A 22,373-nucleotide genomic window follows, 5' to 3' on the forward strand; every position below is an offset into this window, starting at 1 on the left:
GCTTTCTACCGTTGCAGATTGCTTGGTACCTCAAGTCTTCCCTAGTTTCTCTGTGAGCATAGTTGTTCGAAGCGTACAAGGGGCTCGCTGCTCTCTCGTAGTAGCACACATCAGCATGTGTGCTGATGTGTGCTACTAAAGAAAGAAAGAAAAATAAAAATAAAGAAAATACTTTCCAAAGACCCTCCTCCTTACTGACGACATTCCCGTGACGAAAACGACATCAGGTGATTCTGGGTACATGCTGGCATGAAACCGCGTCGTGAGAAAATGGGCACACTACTTTTGTGACGTGCAACCTAGAGGGCGTCGACCATTGAAACTTGTTGTTTGCCTAGTACGTAATGCTTTCAAGTATTCCAGTAAGTAAAAAATGTCGTTTGTGAAAAGTAATTCTGAATATTACACTTTACGCCGTCATTTTATGAAACTGTACGTATAGCCTAACGTTTGCGCTCATACGGGATGAAGTTTACATGCTTGTGCATCTATCACTTCGCGACGAAAATTGCAGGTGTTGCATCTCTGGCAACTGGCAGTAGTGATGAGACGCCCCAATGTTGTGATCTTTCTTTTTTCCTTGCCTAAATGAAGCTGTGTGTTCTCAAAGATGAATGAGCACCGTCTTGCGCAAACTATATACTCTTTTAGTCGGAGCCATTTAATCGCGAAATCAGAAGAACGTGTATAGTAAATTATATTTGCGTTCATGTCACGCACGTAATGTGCGTAATGCACGTTATTTGGCTATTAGAATCACCTTATTGAATTACATAAAGATGCATAGTTACACCAAGTGTACATAGACAAAGAGCCCGCAGAGCTAGAAACTGAAATAAGACCTCTTGCTCATGGTGAGAAGAATGAATATAAGAAATGGCAACATGCAAATTTAACAATAGGATCAATCAGCAAACAACGCCTAAGTGAATGGAAAAGAGTTAAATATATAAAGTACAATTCAGCGAATGAAACTCTACTTGTAGGAACTACAAGGACATTTTTATAACAAAAAAAAAAACACACGAAAGACATACAAAGATAAACATATGGTAGCCCCCCCCCCCAAAAAAAAACACGACAATAATAAAGGTAAGTCTGCGAGAATTAGGGGAAAGTTATTAACTTCAGAATTGAAGCTGTTAGGTTTTTAGCAATGTTTCAACAAGGCACACAGAGAAGAAGTCAATTTGTTTAGATTGATAAATGATACTTTGGAAACTATAACGATGTCAAGTCCGCTCTCATAGTTTCATTGTTAGAAGAAAATGTAAGGTCAACTTTCATTCTTAAATTTCGCGAAGTAGTTTCGGAGAGTGACGTCAACAATTTTAAAGATTTTTTTTTCATAAAGTGGCAACGCTATCTATGAATACTCAAGGTATTCGCTATGCCACGTCTCTGGCGCCCTAATAGGACAATGTACTTCACTTTTTACCATCAGGAACTATGCAATTCCCAGCAGACGCCGATGTAATCTATGACGTCACGGTAATTGGTGCAACTATTTCATGTTGGCGTCACTGCCTACCGCATTTTCTGGGCGTTTACTCGCTAAGCAAGCGTCTTCTCGCAGACACCACAGTAATTTTAGTATTCTAAAAGACTAACTGACTTTTGCGAGAAAAAAACCTAATTTGTGTTTAGTAACCATCTAAAGTAATGTGTTTCAGAGTGTTTCCGGAAAAATCACTACAGAAGTCTGCTTGCACGCCTCACTGTGGCCAAAACGGAAACTTCGAGCCCCGTTGCATCCGATAACCGCCTTTGTTTTCCTTACAATTTTTTTTTCTTCGTCTTGTCACCATTCAGCACTCATCCGTAACTGAAATCCTTACGCAACAAACGGAGCTACGGCTTCAGGAACTGCATCCTCGCAAGTGATCGCTGCGTCCATTCTGGGTTTCTCTCTCGGGTGCTTCTGCTGCGGATGGCTACACCGCTGTCAGCGGCAGGCACAGACACAAAGCGAGCCGCAGTAGGCTTGGGCGTGTGCCATCACACAGTTGTGTATCCCGGAATAAGACAGCGGGGAGTAGAAGAGGAGTTAGCATTCTGGCACCGAGGCAGTGGCGTGCTTTCGGCCGAGCTAAATTGGCCGGCCGCTTCGTGATGACGCTACGCAGAGGCGCATGGTTGTCTCCTGCTCACCCCGGATTCCAGAATAGCAGTCATTGTTCGTTTGGGTGATTGCACCGACAGAGAATGCTGGGGACGTGTTTGGGTCCCCGTGGGCGAGTTTCACTTGTCTTCTTGCTGTTACTCTATTTTGTGTTTTTTTTTCTTGTGCGCAAGAGCGGTTATTCCGCGTAGTTGGCAAAGGTATTTTGCTGTAACAAACTTCTTTTTCCAGAGGGAAGCGCCCCGTTTTGCGGTCAGCTGCACATTCTCTTTCCCCGTTTTATGAGTTTCCTTTACACTTGGCCCATGGAGTTGAAGCTTGCCAGCAGTGTAAAAGCGGTGACAACAGTGCGACGTTTGCCTGGAACGCCATCTTCAGGGTCAATAAAAATGTGGCAAGCGTTTCATTCAAGCGGTGAACAGCGTCTCGATGTGGTCCGACTAGTTTGGTTTTGCTCGGCAGCGCTAAAATAAACTGAAAAAAAGTTTTTGCGGGTTACCCCAAACAAAACATACATTAGAAAATATTATAGTGAGTTGAGAAGATTACTGCCATGAGGATGTTTTTTAGCAAGACATAACAACTTACGACTCAGCATTTTTATTTGAAATCTCAAGCAGTATAAAAAACACCATGATTCGTGGTTTGCGAAAAGTTTTCTTCATTATTCATCACTTTCGGATAATGTCAAATAAATTCAAAATATGAAACGTGCAAGTTTTTGCAGCATTGCCGACACAGTTGAAAACTATATAAAAGAGGGCACTCCTAATATTTAAACAGTGTGGTGCATTTGGAGCGCAATCGATAATGTACAATGGGAAGCCTAGTCGCCGAGTACCCGGTCGCGTGGTTTTGATACAGAGGCAGGTGTACGGAAGTGTATACTGCTTTCCTGGATCACTCTTGAAGCAGACAGAGAACGCCTTAGACGTTTGTTGTACAGGAGTACCTGAAGAGACCTTGGAAACATCTAGGGAATAAACTGTCCAGTTACATGCCCGGGCCTTCAATTTTCTATACTTTCTATAGCCTCAGTGGTCGCCAGTGTACTGCGCTCATCATCATCATCATTACATCATTTATTTTCCCTTAAGGGCCCCTGACGGGGTATTACATAAGGGGGGGGGGGGTTGAACAAGGATACACAAAGGCAATTACAGAACAAGAACATAAAGTAGGATACAATTCAAGAATTGGAATTACAGGGCAATAATAACTTCAAAACTCGTTATTCAACTAATAATATGATTCAAAGTGGCATAAAAATTAAAAGCAACTGGCTACACACAGAAAGTACGATGGTGTGGTTGTAAAATAAGTTTCGAGTAAGATTTTAAACTTCAGAGTATTACGTTCGTTGGCTATTGCGTTTGGAAGCTGATTACAATCCTCAATTCTTAACGGGACAAAAGATCTGTTAAAAGCGTTGGTTGAACCTTTTAAATTTTGGACACTCAAAGAATGGAAGAGACGGCGCGAAGTTCGAATTGGCGGAAGAAGCAGGCAGCCATGTAAGTAAGAATAATTGAAATACAGTTTGTGAAATGAACAAAGGCGTGCTATTTTTTGTCTAAAATCCAGAGAGGTGAGAGGCAGTGATGATTTTATAGTAGTAACGCTTGTGCGGAAATTGTATTGGGAGGGTGTAAAACGAGCCGCATGATTTTGAATGGCTTCAAGTGCGTCTATTAAATAAGATTGGTGTGAATTCCAAATTGGTGAGGCATACTCGAGTTTACTACGGACGTAGGTTTTGTAGGCGAGTTTACGAACTGAGGCCGGTGAGCAGGACAGGGATCTTCTGATGAAACCTAATGTTTTGTCTGCATCGGCAGTAAGCTGTGCGATATGGTCAGTCCATGTTAATTTACTGTTGATGAGAACACCCAAGTATCGTTCCCAAATTTGAGTACCAAGTACTCAAAATCGTTAAACATTTGTTTCTAAAGACACACTTTCATGCAATCAAGTCCGCAGAACAACCACGGTTAGAACTCTCCTAGAAAGTCCTCTTCGTTGTTTTCTTCAGGCGTCCAAGCAGCATTGGTAATTCTTTTGTACACATCTTTTTTTTTTAAATCTAGGGTTCTTTATTGTTTCGTTCATTCCTCAGTGATGTGGACCATGGCACCTTATGTTGTGCTTCACCTCCGTCCACTCGTACCATCTTTTTCCAACTCTGCGCATCGGTATCGTTGTATTGCCCAGCTTCAAACACTATAGACGCGGTACTTTTCGTTCTCACGTATTCGGGCCTATCAGGATACTCAACGAGCTTACATTGGTCACATAGACACATTACCTACTTACGCCAAAATAGTCTTCTCGACTCTCAATTATTTAGGGCCAATTGCTGACTCGAAGAATGTTTTTAAGGTCACCACCAGTATTTCACATCCGTGAATGCGCAAGTTGTTCATTACTAAAAAAAATCACATTATATCCATGAAGTCAATGATGATGACTTGGGCGAAGCGTTCATCAGCCCGTCCATGCTTCCATCCGTCCGTCTGTCTATGCCATCCGTCTGTAAGTCCGTGCGTCAGTTCATCTGTCCGTCTGTCTTCTAGACTGTCTCTCCGTCCATCCGTGCGTCCATCCAGTGAACACTCCAAGTACCACCATCTCGCATCCCCTGTGGCACATACCCGCTCCGCGCGTCCGTCCATCTGTCCATCCGTCTCCTAGTCTGTCTGTCTGTCTGTCTGTCTGTCTGTCTGTCTGTCTGTCTGTCTGTCTGTCTGTCCGTCCGTTTATGCGTCCGTCCGTGCGTTCATCTATGGAACACTTTAAGTACTGCCATCGCCCACCTCGCATCCCCTGTGGCATATACCCGCTCTGAGACGATATGTGCCTCTAGTGGTTACGTACGACAACGAAGGTTGGAGAGACCCATGCCTTAAAAAGCTTCGCCCCTAAAAGCAATAGTAAAGAGTCCCCGTCACAAAACGCGATCGCCAGCAAAGTGTATTGGTAGGCGTGCCGCCTAACCTAAACTTGAATCACAGTAGCCAGAGCAAAGTACTCGATGACTAGCAACATGGCGGCAATGGTGAGTACACGGCAAGGTCTCGGAAAGTTCAGCATCGAGTGACGCAGGAGGAACAAAGCCACGACGCTGACCGCTTCCCTGACGCTGTTCGGAAGAATGCTCACCTCTATCAGGAAGGGGACGAAGGTGGTAGAACCCAGTATTACTGCCAGGTAGCAGCACCATATCGTCGGCAAAGAAATTTTTCGTACATAGCGTCACACTTTTATCGCGCATAGCATCACATTTTTGCCGCAGCCATGATCTGGAAAATTAAGTATATCTATGGTTTGAAAGGAACACACCACCGAATACCTACATACTGAAGTTGTGCTCAATATGTGCCCAAGTCTTGCTTTTTCATCGACAATGTTCACAAGTAGCAACACAACAACCAGTTGAAAATGACTTGGCGTTTACTAATTAAGTGCTTAAACTTTGGCCAGGTGGCTGAATTGTGTGGCAGGCAGGCAGGCAGGCAGGCAGGCAGGCAGGCAGGCAGGCAGGCAGGCAGGCAGGCAGGCAGGCAGGCAGGCAGGCAGGCAGGCAGGCCAAACTTTCCGCAAAAGAGATTACTCGCAAAAGCAAGGATAATTTTTTACACTGTGCACTTAGCAGCGGTACTGGCTCATGCACTCTATACGACCCGGCTGAACGTAGCGGCGCTGCGCACAGTGCCAGGGCATCCAGTGTGGCATACAAGTGTCAAGTCTGGAAAAAGAAACATTGTTTTTGCTAGTCGGGCAGTATGTGCGTATTGTTCGTACCTTGTTTTGTGATTGCGTCGAGCTCGAGCTCCAGGAAATTCCTCACGATTCACCAACCAGCCCACATTGCGATTGGGGCAGCGTCAGATTTTGGTATCAGAGTTTCACACCAATCAAAAACTATGAAAAAAGGTTTTCATACCAAAAATGGCTGATTGCCGCCACTTAGACGATCATGAGGACATCACTTATTGGAAAATGGTGCGTAGAGGTTTGCATTTAACTAGTGCACCTTCCAGAGAATCATTATGCACACCCTTATTTGTTCACACTAGTAGGGTACCAAAGTTTTCAGAAAATTTTCTTTGCTATCAAAATCTAATTTACAGAATGTTCGTTTGAAAAAGATGCGGCTACGCCAGAGGTCGCTTACTGATGAACAGACAGGCGACCGAGACAAGCAGCTCATTGGGCGAAATGCAGTTTGGGTACGGCAGACTGAGAACGTAGGCCGAGGTCAGCCCGTGAATACGGATGTACGACGACGTAGGAAGACTTCACCAGGCAGGGCCAGCAGAAGCATTCATTCCGCGATGTCTGCCTCGGCTCAGAAAAGCAACGTGAGAGACCAATGACGGCGATGATGCTTATGTACAAGTGAAAACAATGAAGTACGATAAATGTGCTTACAGTATATAGTATCAGCAACTTCCGTCTAGAAATAAGGCCACCGTTGGACGGAAGGGCCAATGTCAAAGTGCATATGTTCACCATTCTTTGTGCATGCACGTGCACCTGCACTATTTATGACTTAGTAGACACTGTGAGACAACAAGTGTAAGCTCATTTTGAAGCTCAAATACTGTAGATTCGTTAAGCTTTCCGACGTATGTAAGGCATATCAATGCCACCAAGTGCGGCTGTACTCACACAAAATTCTAGTCTATCGGTGCTCCGCTTGTACACAAACAAAGCGTCCTGTTAGAATGAGCATATGTACTAACTACGCTTGTCCCATTACAGCATCGATGTCAGCTTTGCGCTACGTGTTACTTGCATGCTCAGTAGAAATGATTGTTGCTATGGTTCAGATGACTGAGAATGTTGCTATGGTTGAGACGACTCGTAATTTAAGCCTAATCCCCTATGGAGAAACATCATCAAGATTAACATGTTTCTGGAGATTTTAATCTTTACTGTTAGTTAATTTGTGAAAGATAGTGTTTAATTCACATGCAAGAAGACATGTGGACCTGGTCTGACTTATTAGTTTGATATATAAGCGTTAACAACACATTTATGTTGTATGATACAAGCTTACCAGGGTCACGACGTGCAAGACAGCTTGCAACAGGGAGTTGAGAGGTTTGTTTTACATAAAGCTCTTCATTTTCGTCAGGAGAAAACCAATGAAGGCTAACATGTTTTATAACAATGTCCGTTAATAAAAAAACAGTGCATTTCACGTTTCAAGAAGTGTTTTCAGGATGATATTCATTAGCTTCAATTAGTCTGAAAGCAGCCCAATTGGAAAATCTGCCGTAAAGGTTAGGAACAGCAGTGTCTATCAAAACTAGGTAAAAAATATCACTCCTGAAGTTTGAAATTTGGTGCAATGAAAACGAAAGTGGTGATAAAAATTGAAGTGGTTAGCTCACTAGATGTCCAGTGCCATGGTACATGATGCCGTTAAAGGACGACGTCATCAGTTTTTCGGTTCATCTTTGAGCGAAAATTGCGAAATAAACAGGTCAACTAAACGTCATCAGAACACCAAGAACATCAGTTATCTGTACGGCTTAGTGCCTTCAATTTCGAAGACTCGCACAGCTCCCCTGGACGCCCATGAATTTGAGCTCTAGAACAACCATGGTTCGAACACTCCCTCAAAGTTTTCTATTACATTGTTTTCTTCAGCTATCGATGGATAACTTATCTACATCACTATATGCATTACCCATGAATAACCATAGATGAATCAAGTATATATTTTCTCAACTGAGCATGCTTGAATAATTCGTTAGCTTATCGCTCATTGATCTGGGTGACCTGCTCTTACATGCCAGATTGATCATCTTCACCCACTTTTGCCGGTCTTCACAAATGTGTTCACCACTGTATTGTTCTATCTGACTTCAGCCCACCCTAGACGCTCCACTTTCCCATTCGCGTGTACTATAGCCCATCACTATATTCAGTGACCTTATGTTATTCACACGGGCCCATTATGCACAATCGGTAAAACACACATTCTGGCTTTCCAATTCTTCAGTGCAGGGAGCCGACTTGGAGCACTTCTGAAGAAACACCATCAGCTTTTCATATCCGCGAAGCCGAAGCTTGTTCTTAACACAAAAGTAGTAGTAAAAAGCCCCCATCACAAACACGATCGCCAGTAAGGCGTACTGGTACGCGTACCGCCTAACCTGGACTAGGGTCACTGTAGCCAGCACAAAGCACACGACGATCCTCAACACGGCGACAGCGGTGGGCACCCGGTAAGGTCTCGGCGCGTTCGGCATCGTGCGGCGCAGGAGGAACAACGTCACGACGCTCGCCGCTTCTCTGACGTTGTTCAGAAGGATGCTCGCCTCTATCAGGAAGTGGACCGAGCCGGTAAGGGCAAAGGCCAGAGATAAAAAGCAGCGAGTCACCACGGCTAGCAGCGGTACGGCATTGTACACGTGCACGTAGGACATGACGTGAGCCAGGTGACCCTGTCGGCTGGCTGCGAAGAGGACCCTCGAACACACGAGCACACTGGCGCACGTTGACCCGAACACGGTCAGTGCGATGACCAAGGGCACGACGCTTGCCATACCCTGTCCCCACGCTACGCGCACGAACGCGACGGCTACAACATCCCTACTCATGATGGTGTCGGCGTCCAGAACGACGAAGAAGGCTAAGTTGGTCAGCAGGTATGTGACCACGGTGATGGCGGTGCTGACGGCTATGGCGATGGGGATGTTCCGGCCAGGGTTTTTGATTTCTTCGGCGATGTAGGTGATGCAAGTCCTGGGCAAGAGAATCAGTATTTTATAAATATGAAAGCTATGTATTATGATAATGAAACAGTGGGAAGTGATAGGACAGAAGCAACAAGAAATCAAACGTGGTGCTTGGGACTATCCAACTCCCACACCTTCTACTACTCTTTAAGAAAAAGGAAGGGGAGTGATGCTAGCCCCACCCCCGTGTTTTAAACTTGGCTTTTCATCGCAATTATTAAACACAGAATAAATAATGGCTCAAATTGTACAATCTCAGCATAAAGGCATGTTAGCAACTTCATTCCAACATAGAAACTCTTTCTGTAGCCCTGTGTCTTGTCCCGTCACTAAGCTACTTTTGTCTGTTAGCCGTGGAGGCGCAGCTATACTCCAATTTAACTTCTCTCGTTTCTGCACGTAGGCTTAATGCTAATTATAGGCAATTCACAACCAGCCAATTTGCACAGCTCTTAGAAGTGATGAAATCATCTCACCATCCACTGTAGCTATAGACCGCAGAGTACAGTGCCGATACTATATCTCCGGACGAAGGAGGAGTGCCTGAAGGCTGGTAATCGAAGATATGATTGCCTGTCATTTCGGGAAAGTAAGGAAATCCCACATTAGTGTTCATATTTGTATACATAGGGCAAGAATTTCGGAATTTTTAGAAGTATAAAACTTGCCATGAAATGAGTATATTGCTCCTGTGATGATCACTGCGTACAGGAAGGTGCACTTGAGACCAGAAAAAATGTCCAGTACCTTGGCAGATGTCCTGATGGAAAAGCAGTTGACGGCTGTGGCCAAAGCTGCGGGTAGGGGGTTGGTTATATGCAAGAGTAATTGGTAAGGCTTGCATAGATGGTGCAGTGTTTGATACCCCATAACTGAAGTTCTACTTCATTCATAAATGTTTCTCATGAAATACCGATGAATAGAAGCAGGAGTAAACAAAACACATAATTTACCTTCTTCCTCAAAGTATATTGCGCCATTAGAAGGCACAAGTACGTCGAGGACGCTAGTAAGTGCCATGAAGAACCGTTGCCTAATTTGTAAGATGCCACACAATGTTTCGACTTTTCAGGAGTGTTGTGAAGTGCGCTCTCACGGTCAGTTAAGAAAGTGGTGTTGTCTACGTGTAATCTCGAAACAAAACTGTATTTGTGATGTCATGCAGAACGTGACGACAGTGAAGCACACTCACTGGACCTCTAGTTCTATTGCTATAGTTATTCAGCGTGTGATGCACTTCTCTAATGCCGTAAAAAGCTCTGACATATTCAGAGTTCACGACAAAAAGTTGTAATGAAATGAAATCTGTACATAACCGCTGCATCCTGCGACACTGTGCCTTTCTCTTAGTGAATGAAGATGACACTTTCCCTGCCATTCTCTCTGCCATTCTCCCTGTTACACTCTTGGCAGAGTGTAGCAGGGAGACTGTATGTGGGTATAACGGCTAGGTTTGCATTCAAAACACGGGAAGCAAATTGTGCGCACCCTTATCGCTACGCTAATTGCTTTCGATATTGTGTAGTTATTGGCAGTAAAACAAAAATATACTTCTTGGTTCACGCATCCGGCAGCACTCTCACGAAGTCTTGCAAAAGCCAAATATTTGTTTCATAAGAGCTAGAATGCTATAACAATCTTATTTGGTCGGTGAAGTCTCCTCGACTCTTGTATTACTGCCTGGCAGGATGTCAGATTTGAACTACGTGTCAAAAAAAGGGGGAAATGCTCAACGAAAGGATGGTTTCGAGTGGTTCAACCATTGCAACGTGTCCAGCTGCGCGTGGAACCTCATACGGACATGCATGTGGGTAGCTCGTCAATTCGCTGAAGGAAGAAATTTGTCGTTGTGGGCACTAAAAAACAGTAGAATTATTTTGTAGAAATAGCAGGGTAGTTTAAAACGATCATTGGTGCATGTCCACGTGTTTTTTTTTTTTTTGCGCGTGGCTTTGTTGAAGGCGATACTATCGGTGCAAGATGACGTTATACCGTTTTTCTTTTGAAGGTCCAGCTCAGGTGTCCTCCAAGTCTTTACATTTGTCACAGTGGGCAAAGCTCCCTCCAAACTATATCACGTCTCGATACCGGCGATCGTACATTCACTTACGGGCTTAGCAGCGCAGCAGTTCTGTGGTTACAGGCAACGACCACCGTGATGTGCGAAACGATGAGATGCAGCAGTAAAGGGCAAGGCTGAAATAGGCTGCAGCTTGGAACAACAGGTGACCTTGGCGAAAAAAAAAATCTGATTCGAATATGAGAAATCGTTGATGGCCAGCAAGTCCACGATGCAGAGCACATTAGTTATTGGAAAGTGGTGCTTACGAAGGCGCGTGTGACGCGAAGGTAGCGGTTTCAATCCCGGCCACGACGGTTGCATTTAGGTGAAAACGAGATTGTAGATGAGGCCCGTGCAATGTTAGTTCACGTCAAAGAACAAGAGATGGTCGAAGTTTACAAGGCTCACCACTAAGGCATCTTGAAGTCACTCAGTTTTATCAATTAAGCCATCAGATCTATCCCGAATCCTGTAAGGGCGTCACAAAAGCAAAGAAGTGCACCCTTCTTTGCCTTTAGACCAAAACTTTATTGTGCCCGGCAATCTTGAAACACTTCAACCCCGCTTGCACGGGGAAGTGCTCGCACTGCGAGGAAAATTTCTCCGACGTTTTCCACATGATGTAGGCGCGTCAAAAAAAATCTTAATCTCACCTCTCTATCTAACCCTTCCCGGGAGGACTGGGAGGCAGCCCTGCTCGGCTGCTCGAACCTGACGGCCCAACGGGAAGTGTGGCAGCTTAGGCTAGTTGGTATGGCATGACGATAGTTATAGCGCCAGAACAAAGCGACGACATAGAGACAAGAAGAACGCTCGTGTCCTTCTTGTCTCTGTGTCGTCGTTTTGTTCTCGCGCTATAACTATCGTCATGCCCGACAGGCCTTGGTTGAGGTTGCCCGGTCCGCGGCTGACGCCAATGGCCTCCCGTGAAGGGGTGACTATCTAGTGTGTGTACGGGGCGGCCCATTTGGGACCGTTCCCCACCCTCCCTGTACGTAACTTACTGAATAAATGTTTTTCATCATCATGATCATCATAACCATATCGTGGTTTTGGGTCTTAAGACCCCCGACATCAATTATCGTTATTAAAGATGCTTGTGAACGGCACACATTCAAGAGACTATTTGTGTAGAGCCATATTTTTGCAGACAGGACTGCGCCAGATTTTTCACGGACCAGGCCCCCACCACCGCCGAAATCCAACTCGTAGAATCGTTTAAAAATCATGTCGGTACAACAAAGAATGCTTACTGATGAACAGACAGGCGACCAAGACAAGGAGCTCGTTGGGCGGAACACAGCCCGGGTACGGCAGACTGAGCACGTATGCCGCGAAGGTCAATCCCTGTATAGTCACGTACGCAGGATCCACGAAAAAAGAACCCCAGGCGGAAAGAAAGGCCGGTATGTCACCGTATTTTCCGTACGGCCTGCCGGCGGCGAGGAAAAATGTGTAGTCGCCACCTGATGCTGGTAGAAGCGCACCAAGTTCGGCAGCGCATAGGCCACCTGAGCAGAGTACAAATGCTCGTCAACGTCAGGGTCCACTTCATTTCCAACGCACTCGTTCGGGGACTCACAGGCGAAAAGCTATGGAAACGGCTTGGCTTGATCAGGGGTCTTACAGAGAGCAAATTATTCTATGAAGTGGGCTTCACACAGCTTTACTTATTGTAGAGGAGACACAACCGAAATAAACTACAGAAAATGTAAAAGTCACTGTACGACTGCTCGCAATGAACGCCAAAACATCGTTTCAGCATGATGCACAAAACGTGAAACAGTAAGCTTTCGTGAAACGGAAGGAGTTCACCGCTTCTTCAGGTAATCTCGCAATTCTGATTCGACTCCGCGATGGAAAAATATCGAAACGCAAAGCCATACCCGGACAAGCAGAGGGAACGGGGCATTGTGGCAAAGGTGACAAAGAAGACGGGACTGTCCGCTTGTTGCTTTGCGCTAAAATATTTTCCCTCCAAGAAGCCGTGAGCCAACCAGCCAAAGGTGGAGTTTGGTGCGAACATTGCCGTATGCTTTCAAGGCATTAAAAAGTGTCGGTAGGCGATGCACTAGCCTAGCTTTACCGTATTCTGTGCGTATAGTCAAGAGTCCGACGGAACACCATCTGGTCGGGGACAAACAGAGTGCAAAATAACAAAAACGCCGACCAAGGTGAAATACACAAAATTTAAAAAGACGTTTCAGCTCCCCACACGTGAGCCTTGTTCATAGTGACCGCAAATGACGTAGTGCGCTCTTCTTATGCATGTTTCCTCACATGTTGCAGACATCGCGCGTACACAGGGGGGAGTGTCCCCCTGTGTACTTTCCTTCGATATGTGGTCCTTTCCTTCGATATGTGGATGATTGTTCCGGTGTTTTGCAACGCGATGCCCTGCTAGTATTCTTGGAACAGCTAAATTCCGTGGAAGCCGCGATACAGTTTACCGTGGAAGAAGAATCAAACGGCTGCTTTCCGTTCCTTGACGTCCTCGTGAAACGAGACGGTAGGCGCCTGACTTTCAGCGTGTACAGAAAAAGAAACACACACCGGTCGTTTTCTACGCTTCAATTCTGTGCACCCATCCTGCCATAAACGTTCTGTTGTGTCTACACTCGTAAAGCGCGCTTGGAGGATTTCTTCTAAGGAAGAAGACGCAGTAGAAGATGTTGAGTCCGTTCGACTGGAACTGGCTACTTGCTGGTACCCGCTTTGCTTCATGAACTCGATGCAGCGACAACTGCAGCGTCCGGCTCAGTCACACACCATTGCTACAAGAAAATGGGCATCGGTGCCTTACGTCCCAGGCTTCAGCGAGACCCTCGCTCGAAATCGCGCGGCTACGACGTCCAAGTGGCTCACGTTCCGACACGAAAGCTCCGAGGCCGTCTTACAAATGTCAAAGATAAGTTGGACAGACATGATTTTCCCGGCATGGTGTATAAAATTTCTTGCAAAGACTGTGAGTACGGATACATTGGCGAAACGGGCCATTACAAAAGAAAGCTCCGGGAACATTTTAATGACGTCAAGAACAAAAAAGTAGCTTCTAATGCCCTCGCAGAACATGTTGCTTCTACTGGGCACGCTGTCGAATGGGATAAAGCCTGCATCATTGCCAAGGAAAGAAAGTTGTTACCACGTTTGCACCTGGACTCTCTGGCTATTCAAACTACTGCGCATACGTTGAACAGAAATATTGGGACACTCCACTCTGTGTACGCGCGATGTCATCAACACGTGATGAAACATGCATAAGAAGAGTGCACTACGCCATTTGCGGTCACTGTGAACAAGGCTCCCGTGTGGGGAGCCGAAACGTCTTTTTAAATTTTGTGTATTTCACCTTGGTCGGCGTTTTTGTTAGTTTGCACTATATTTTGTGCATGTATGTTGTTCTCACATTCGCTGTTACCAATGATTTAGTCAAGATGAATGAGTTTGATGAAATAAACGTTTAGTGTCCCCAAACAGTGTTCCCGAACCCGAAAGCTCGGCACCACCCTAGGTGGGAGGTTCATTCATACCAGGAATCCTCTAGTCACATTCACCTCCTGGGCCCTGGTGACGAGTCCTCGTGCTCGTCTATAGGCACCATGCAGCGATCTTTAACTCCCGTGAATTGAGTGGTTTAAAATTAAGAGCCGAACCACCTTATGAGCGAGGCCCGTTCAGAGTCACGGATACATTACTTGGGGCAACGCTGTGGCAACGCATGGTATACTTGAAAAAAAAAGGTTTAGTAATAGGTTAATTATTATTAGAACTGAACCATCAAAAACACGTACAAACATAAACCCTTTATACTCGTATTCGACTTCAACGTATACATTCTGAATCTTACGGCCTAGCTTTGCCCATTCATTATGATTCTTTTTGTGGGGATGCATAAATATTTTGTTTGCTACTTTGGCACTAGCCAACAAGCTAGTACTTAGCAAACTCTAGCCAACAACGCTAAACGTTATTCAACAGTAACCTGCCCCAGACGACATTAGCCATGTGTGCGCTAACCAGATACATGACGTAGCCTCCGCACATAAACTATCGAGAAAACTCTTGTACAGTCGTGCTCAATATTAATAGTAATACGGGAACACGTGACCTTACCAGTTTCAAGATTGCGCGTGACTTTTTTCCATCACTAAAGGCGGTTCTCACACTTGAACATTATCCCAAACAACAAAATAATATTTAGTTGTTGAAACAAAAAGAGTTAAAAGTCATGCACAACCGTTCCACTCGTGAGCCCACTTGCTCCTATGTTGCAAGTCATATTAAGCGCGCCTGAACATTTCTTAATGTGTTGCATGTCTTGCCTTAGATGCCGTTCTGTCTGGTAGTTTTTGTTCCCTGCTCTAGATTAGAAGAATTGAAGACGACCCTGGTTCTGCCAGAAGGTCGTCTGTTACCGCGTAGTCATGACGCGATAACTTTCTCGTTTTTTACTCCTTACTACGAGTGTTTCAATCGCTTGCTCCTAGAGTAATGGAGCAGCATTGCACACGAGGCATTGTGCAGCTGCAGCCTTCTGCAGTACGACCTTTTTTCGCCCAAGTAATGTGAAAGTATTTTTTATGCTTTTATCTTACCTACGAGTGCATTTAGTCCACCAATTGTCCACAAGAGAAGATCGATGCCTATAGATTTTGAGTTCCTGAGTACACTTCCCGGAGTTATGAAGATGCCCGTACCTTAAACGTAGGAGTAACAAAGTTCATTATTTAAACATCCTTTTTCATTCAGGCAAAGATTATCTATTACTTAAGATGAACAATTATTACAATGCTAGCGTATATCTTCGAACATTTATTGAGTACTTACATGTATCAGCCATAGTAGCAAGGATTTATTAATTCAGTTTGCAAACATATACCTCATTAGGCGACCATGCTCTGTTGCACAGTTGCGCTCACTAAGTACGCAGTTGGTGACATATTTACCCGAAAATCCTTAAAGACAATCAGTGAACTTGTCGCTGTGCTGTTGCTGGCATCTGCGAAGCCTTAAGTTGCATAACTCAAGTATGACACTTAAGTAAAAGAATACAACAATCAAGTTCATTAGAGGTGACATCATTCAGTTGAGCACTAACTTGCAGAGGTATACTTCAGAAGATTTTGGCCCGCTCCTCATAGCAGATGCATTAGCTTGGGGCATGGACAGAAATATTTTGTGGTAGGGGGTGTTATATTTTTGAAATGGTCATGCATTGCTCTCTATACAACGACGAAAAAAAAATTCGGTCGAGGACTGGAGGGGCACAGACTAAGTGTTTCACCCCCTGACTATGACACTGGAACCAGCTACTTTTGATCACTGGAAACATCATGGCCCGATCTGAATTGGTGAGTCTAAGAAGTTCAAGGTAGTGAAATGTTATTGCTAAGCCTTTGCTGCACTATGTCTGGCGGCAAAGCAGATTTACGCCACATATAGCCAGATGGAGCCGGAAAAATGAAGCTTAGACAAATTTGTGTACTCCCCATCATTAAAATGCTGGCTGAAGTGCCGTGCGTTGCAGCTTGCATAAAAACTATTACCAGAGTTCCCTGGTAACTTTCAGAAAAATCTACGACGAAGCCCCCAAAATTATTTTTGAGTTTACACCATTGTAAACGGAGATAAGTACACCAAAAATTGCCAATGAATACATAATAATATACGAAAAATATGCACCGCAGTCGTATGATTTAAATATATGCTGCGTAACCTCAGCTGACTCTCACGAACACACTTTACCGCTATTCGACATCACAGACAGCAGTGTGCTTCTAGTTTTCGTAGCACTGTCAAGAACAAAACAAGGTGGCCTAATGCAACAGTTGCCACTAGCTTGCTTCTATGCTGGATGGAACCTCAGAATAAAGGCGAGAAAATAAGACGGAACTAATGTCGGTAGCTGATAAGGGGAGGAAAAGGCAAAAGAGACGTAAAGGTGGATGTTCTTCACCTATAGTCGCACTGAGAAGAAAGGTAATGCTGCTGAACAATCCAACGTCTCTCCTGAGCGACAGTCCTCGCTTCCTTTGTAGACCCTCTTCAGAAGGAACAGCGGAGCTCATGTCCCGTTTGTTGGCTGCTTCCCTTCCGCGATTGAACCGTACACGTTGCTTGGCCTCCACTTGGTTGCGTGACTCATCGTGAAGTGAAATATTCGTCTTGTACATTACGCCTGCGAAATCATTGCAAGCAGTAAAAGAAAGAGCGGGGAAGGGATGCACAAGTCACGCTTTTCATTTCCAGCTGAGTCAGCTACATTTTATAGGATCAAGATAGATAGATAGATAGATAGATAGATAGATAGATAGATAGATAGATAGATAGATAGATAGATAGATAGATAGATAGATAGATAGATATAGATAGATAGATAGATAGATAGATATATAGATAGATAGATATAGATAGATAGATAGATAGATAGATAGATAGATAGATAGATAGATAGATAGATAGATAGATAGATAAATAGATAGATAGATAGATAGATAGATAGATAGATAGATAGATAGATAGATAGATAGATAGATAGATAGATAGATAGATAGATAGATAGATAGATAGATAGATAGATAGATAGATAGATAGATAGATAGATAGATAGATAATTCTAAGCCACAGTCATCTCTAGTCAATTAAAGCTGGTCTTCGTGGATGTGGAGCACATTTGTGTAGGGCAGTGGATGAGCATGAAGAGAACAACCAGCTAGAGTTTGGTACTGAAGAACTAGTGTGTAATATTGAAGAACTAGTGTAAAACTCGGCGCAGCTTCAACCCGGCGGTAAATACTGTTCTACTACTGTGAAGACTTATGAAGTGCGTAGCAGGGGCACCCGACGATTCCTGTTCCCACAGCTACTTTTTCCATAGCGCCCATGACGTGAATAGTTCGACGTGATCCCAGTACGGTTTTAGCAGCCCCAGTACAAACTTATTAGAAAGGTTCGCATACACTTCGTGCGAATTGTGCGCTGCTTTTCGCGGCACTTTGTGGAGTTCCTGCTTATGGGTGCAGTTAGATACGTGTCATGTGCCGAGATTTACATCATGTTTCTCCTTTGAGGTGCAGTGACGAAGCGCCGGAGAGGTGGTAGTGGGAGGAGCATTCGCTTGCTTTGGGCGCGTGTGAGGATGCGCAAGCTAGCATAAAAGGGGTGTGAAGAGCACGTTTTCGAAACATCTTCAGCACCATTAACTCTTCTGACTACTTTTTAGTTATTTCCCTTACTTATATTATTTCATTTTTGCACGCACTAATCTTTTTAAGCACTCCTTCTTTCCCCGCACAATCGAGCAGTGGAATAGATTGCCTGTTGATGTGTTTTCGGCGCGTGATGTGTTGGATTTTGAAAAGCGTGTACTTTCTGCAATGTTTTAAACATTCACTGTGCCGCTATCTTTCTTTGTGTACTGCTTTTTTTCACACTTGTTGGACTGTTTTCAGAATTGTGTACCAATTTACCATGCGGATTGATGCTTTCTATGTAATTAATCCCTGCCCACCTGCTTGGTCTTCGGACTGCAGTATGTCTTAAATAAAAATAAATAAAATAAATAAATAAAATCTTCGTCACTCGTTTACCATCTTCTGAGCTTTCGTTTAGGGCTTATTTGAGCGTTTCATTATGAGCCTGACCAAGCCACATGAGTTCTACGAACACGTGAATCCCCTGAAGTGATGGTGCTTAGGAGACCCGCACTTAGGTAACGATCGGCCACCCTAAAACACTAAACGTACTTAGCAAATCCACCAAATTATCTATTGTACACGAATAAAGACTGATGGCGATAGTTGTTTCTCCCATATTTCATAATGGCTCCCACCGCAAAGTAGTCAACAAGCAGAAAGCTATACGGATAAGTCTATAGACGAACACTCACCCACTTGTTAGTACCAGTTGTTCAGAACACAAAAAAGAAAGGGTCAGCTGCAAAAAAAAAGTTCACAAAACACAAATATTCGCGCAAATGAAAATAATGCCAACACACAAAATAAAGAATTATTGCAAGATGTCACAGCTGATCATTGCGTATTTTAAAATATTTTTTTGAATGCCTACTCTAACAGCAGCAGTACCGTTTGCTGAAACCCTGCTCTCTGTACGCGATCCTAGCCGTAATATTACCTTTGCTGCCGTATGAACTTTGTGAATCCGCATACGCACTCTCAAATTGAGCGGCATGTGGCGAAGCGAGTCAGAGATGCTTGCTGGTGCGGTGGGCATATTAGTACTTGCTTTACATATGCGCGGATAATGCGTACGCATACGTGCACTCGGCAATGATAGTTGCACTTTACAAGTACAGTGTATATGCTGGCATGGCAGCATTTGTACGTCTGTATATCATAATGAACCCCGACCTACCTTCGATGTGTGCAGCTCCGACTATTATATCGCTACGTTACCCTCTGAAGCCCGTCAGTACGCAGGTACGCATTCAAGAATTATTGCCATAACTGCTGCGTTTTGCACGGATGTGCTGCTTTCGCTGTATTTGTTTTTTTATTTTCATTGAAGGATACTTCCTGCGATTTATAAATGAAAGACCTTACCCGGTGAACTAAAGAGGCTATCTGTCTATCTATCTATCTATCTATCTATCTATCTATCTATCTATCTATCTATCTATCTATCTATCTATCTATCTATCTATCTTTCTATCTATCTATCTATCTATATATATATCTATCTATCTATCTATCTATCTATCTATCTATCTATCTATCTATCTATCTATCGATAGTTCGATCATTGCTTTCTGGTCTTGCCGTATCACCCACGGCAATTTCAAGTTCTCGCGTACTACTATAATTTAGAGCGGGTATATCAGTCGCACATCTTAACTTTTTCTGTTGTACAAAATGATCTGGGTGACAACTTCAGGTGATCCTCCAGAAACACCGCGATATTCATCCGTAATATAGCGGAAATCTCACTTCGCAGGCGATGGATAACCTAAAGCGTGTTGAAACACCTGCTGCCAAGCCGGAGTGACGGTGACAACGTTTGGAGCAACACATGCACCGGACGTCTCCACTCCGCGATGACAGAGGGCACTAGGTAAGGTCTCACGATGTCGCGCAATGAGTGACGCAGAAGGAACGGACTTTGAACGCTCGCCGCTTGTAGAACGTCGACTAGCCAGATGCTCGCATCTGTCAGGGAGTTGACCAAGCCAGTGAGAGCAAATGTCACGGACAATCTTCGTGCATCTACGGGTTGTAGCGGTACGGTGCTGTCAGCATACAAGTGTGACGTAACATGAGCTACAAGACCCCATCTGCTGGCCGTGAAGCATTCTCGAAATACGGCAAGTAGCGTGACCTGACTGCAAGTCGTGCCGAACATGAATAGCGTGATGATCGCGGGCAGTCCGTTAGTTATTCCATGGCCTAGGCGGGAACATACACGACAGCGACATCATCGGTGTACCCGACGGTGTCCATGTGGAGACGAAAAAAAATCAGGCACTGCTACACCGTCAAAACCGTCGAACATCGAAAATGCAAGCGGGTGAATTGATGTGATTTGTAAGCTAGACCATGTGTCTTCGTTATTCGCTCACTCTGTATTTTAAATGTGCTTACGTAAGACTGATTCTGCAAGCACGGCTGCATGTATTGCTCAGTGGTTATGGGACACGCATTCATACCGTCAAGACTCTGCTTGATACTATGCTTTGCGAATACAATTTATTTCGTTTTCTTTGTTGTTGACCCATCCCCTTTGCTTATGTGACTTCCTCGACATCTACAGCTACTACCAGACAACGTAGTGACAGCACGACAACGTCAACGACACATGGGTGTCACCAAAACAACCTGATTTTCATTTCATAGATGACACTGCCACCAAAAAGCACCTGTGTTATTTATGATTTATTGAAAATATTTTGCTTGAAGCACTGGGTGGTCGAGTCAGTGAGCTCAAGTACGTAAAAGGCGCAATATGAATCTACTAATATACAACACTTATTGTTAATTAGCCTTTAAAAGTAGGAGAGCCAGTTTATCCCAAACTGGCCAACAGAAAATTTACCTAAATTCACTGCTGTCTTGTAGGTTCCGTAATAAAAGATAAATAAAAAACTTAGAACAGCAAAGTTGCTCTAGATTGAATAATGAGCAATAAATTATTTAGCATCCGATGTTTTACATCTCTAATCCACGATAGGATTAAGAAAGAGGCCATATATGAGAGGGTTTCAGAATTTTCACCATCTGGTATTTTTTAATTATAGGATTAGGGTGTTGTAGGTAGCCGGCGGATCCATCCTTGCATAATTTGCAGGCTATTTCCCCGCCTGGTTTCCTCTTTGCTAATTGTATGTAATGTTTTTTCGCCTGTTTTTGTTTAACTAAGCACGGGCAGGCTCTTGAATAGTCGTGCGTTGCTCGACGTAAGCCTGCATAGGCCGGTGGCCTGTGTGCCCTCCCAAATGCAGTATTGTGCCAGTACTACAAGCTAACTGCGCCATACCCCTAACATAATTGTCACTCATCGGTATTCCTGAACGTGCATTGAACTTGCACTGACGTCACACAGCACCTGAGCCTCCGCCATTTTGGCTTCATCGAAATGCGACCACCACGGCCATGATGGAACCCGTGACTTCTGAGTCAGCTGCTTAGCACCATAGCCACTGTTCCACCGAGGTGGATTGTTGACGAAGCTTCGCTGTAATTGGAAAATTTGGTGGGAGGATATATTATGACAATGATAACACTCGCGGTAATGAAAATTGGGCTTGTATGGGCACGATTCTTTCTCGATAAAGTAATCAGTACCAGCAAGCAATGGCCCAAGAGAAACTACACCGCTATACGTCTCTCGTACGTCCTTGTTTGAGAGCGCTCAATACATTTCCGATTTTCGTTCAACACGCCCCGAAAACTCAATATAAGACCCCTTCTTATTTGTGGCGGAGAGACTTTTTTTTTTCTCACGCTCATGCTTGCATGCCCAGTGCTTTTATTTTAACGCGATTCTTGCGAAATAAAGGGAAAGCACCTGTTTCGTCTGTAGGAAGAGTGAACATCATTTCGTAAGAAATCAAGATTAGAAAACTCATGTATAAGTGAAGTAGCAGCACTCAAAACTTATTCTCATTACCTCGTGAGACGAAAGAAAATTATTGATCCCCGTAAAAGCGATGCGCTCAAGCAGCATAGTGAAACCGACCAAACACACACACAAAAAAAGGAATCCTTAGGCTTCGCCTTATATGAGTCGAACGTGATTGCGATATACTGTCAATTGTGCGTGCTCAAAGCATGAAGGCACACTTTTTATTGTACGATGTAAATCAAGAAGTTTATATTTAAAATGTGGATTACTACAATGTAATCGAAAAAAGTTGAGAGAGGCTTGTGCCAACCTTTCGCAAATGACTACAGGACGATTGATTGGTAGCACGCTTAAAACCACG

The 22,373-nt window shown here is 44.1% G+C and overlaps 1 protein-coding gene across 1 annotated transcript; it reads right to left on the reverse strand.

Annotated features, from left to right (window-relative positions):
• Window positions 1-7,378: 7,378 nt before the first annotated feature.
• LOC119165433 (Y+L amino acid transporter 2) lies at window positions 7,379-17,208 on the reverse strand. The gene is made up of 6 exons (XM_075870511.1): window positions 16,893-17,208; window positions 15,532-15,633; window positions 12,190-12,447; window positions 9,543-9,668; window positions 9,351-9,447; window positions 7,379-8,881 (listed from the first exon to the last, which is right to left on the reverse strand). Exons 1-6 carry the CDS (start codon window positions 17,107-17,109, stop codon window positions 8,089-8,091), a joined length of 1,593 nt encoding a protein of 530 aa, XP_075726626.1. The 5' UTR covers window positions 17,110-17,208; the 3' UTR covers window positions 7,379-8,088.
• Window positions 17,209-22,373: the final 5,165 nt, after the last annotated feature.

Source organism: Rhipicephalus microplus, chromosome 8 (genome assembly GCF_043290135.1).
Source record: "Rhipicephalus microplus isolate Deutch F79 chromosome 8, USDA_Rmic, whole genome shotgun sequence".
Taxonomy (NCBI): domain Eukaryota; kingdom Metazoa; phylum Arthropoda; class Arachnida; order Ixodida; family Ixodidae; genus Rhipicephalus; species Rhipicephalus microplus.

Excerpts from the sequence above, each read along its gene's own strand:
- LOC119165433 (XM_075870511.1), bottom strand. The coding sequence starts at position 17,109 with ATGTACAAGACGAATATTTCACTTCACGATGAGTCACGCAACCAAGTG. Across the intron at positions 15,634-16,892 it reads TCTTCTCAGTGCGACTATAG|GTACGGGCATCTTCATAACT; the intron begins GTGAAGAACATC and ends CCTACGTTTAAG. Across the intron at positions 9,448-9,542 it reads AGCAATATACTCATTTCATG|GCAATCATATCTTCGATTAC; the intron begins GCAAGTTTTATA and ends CCGAAATGACAG.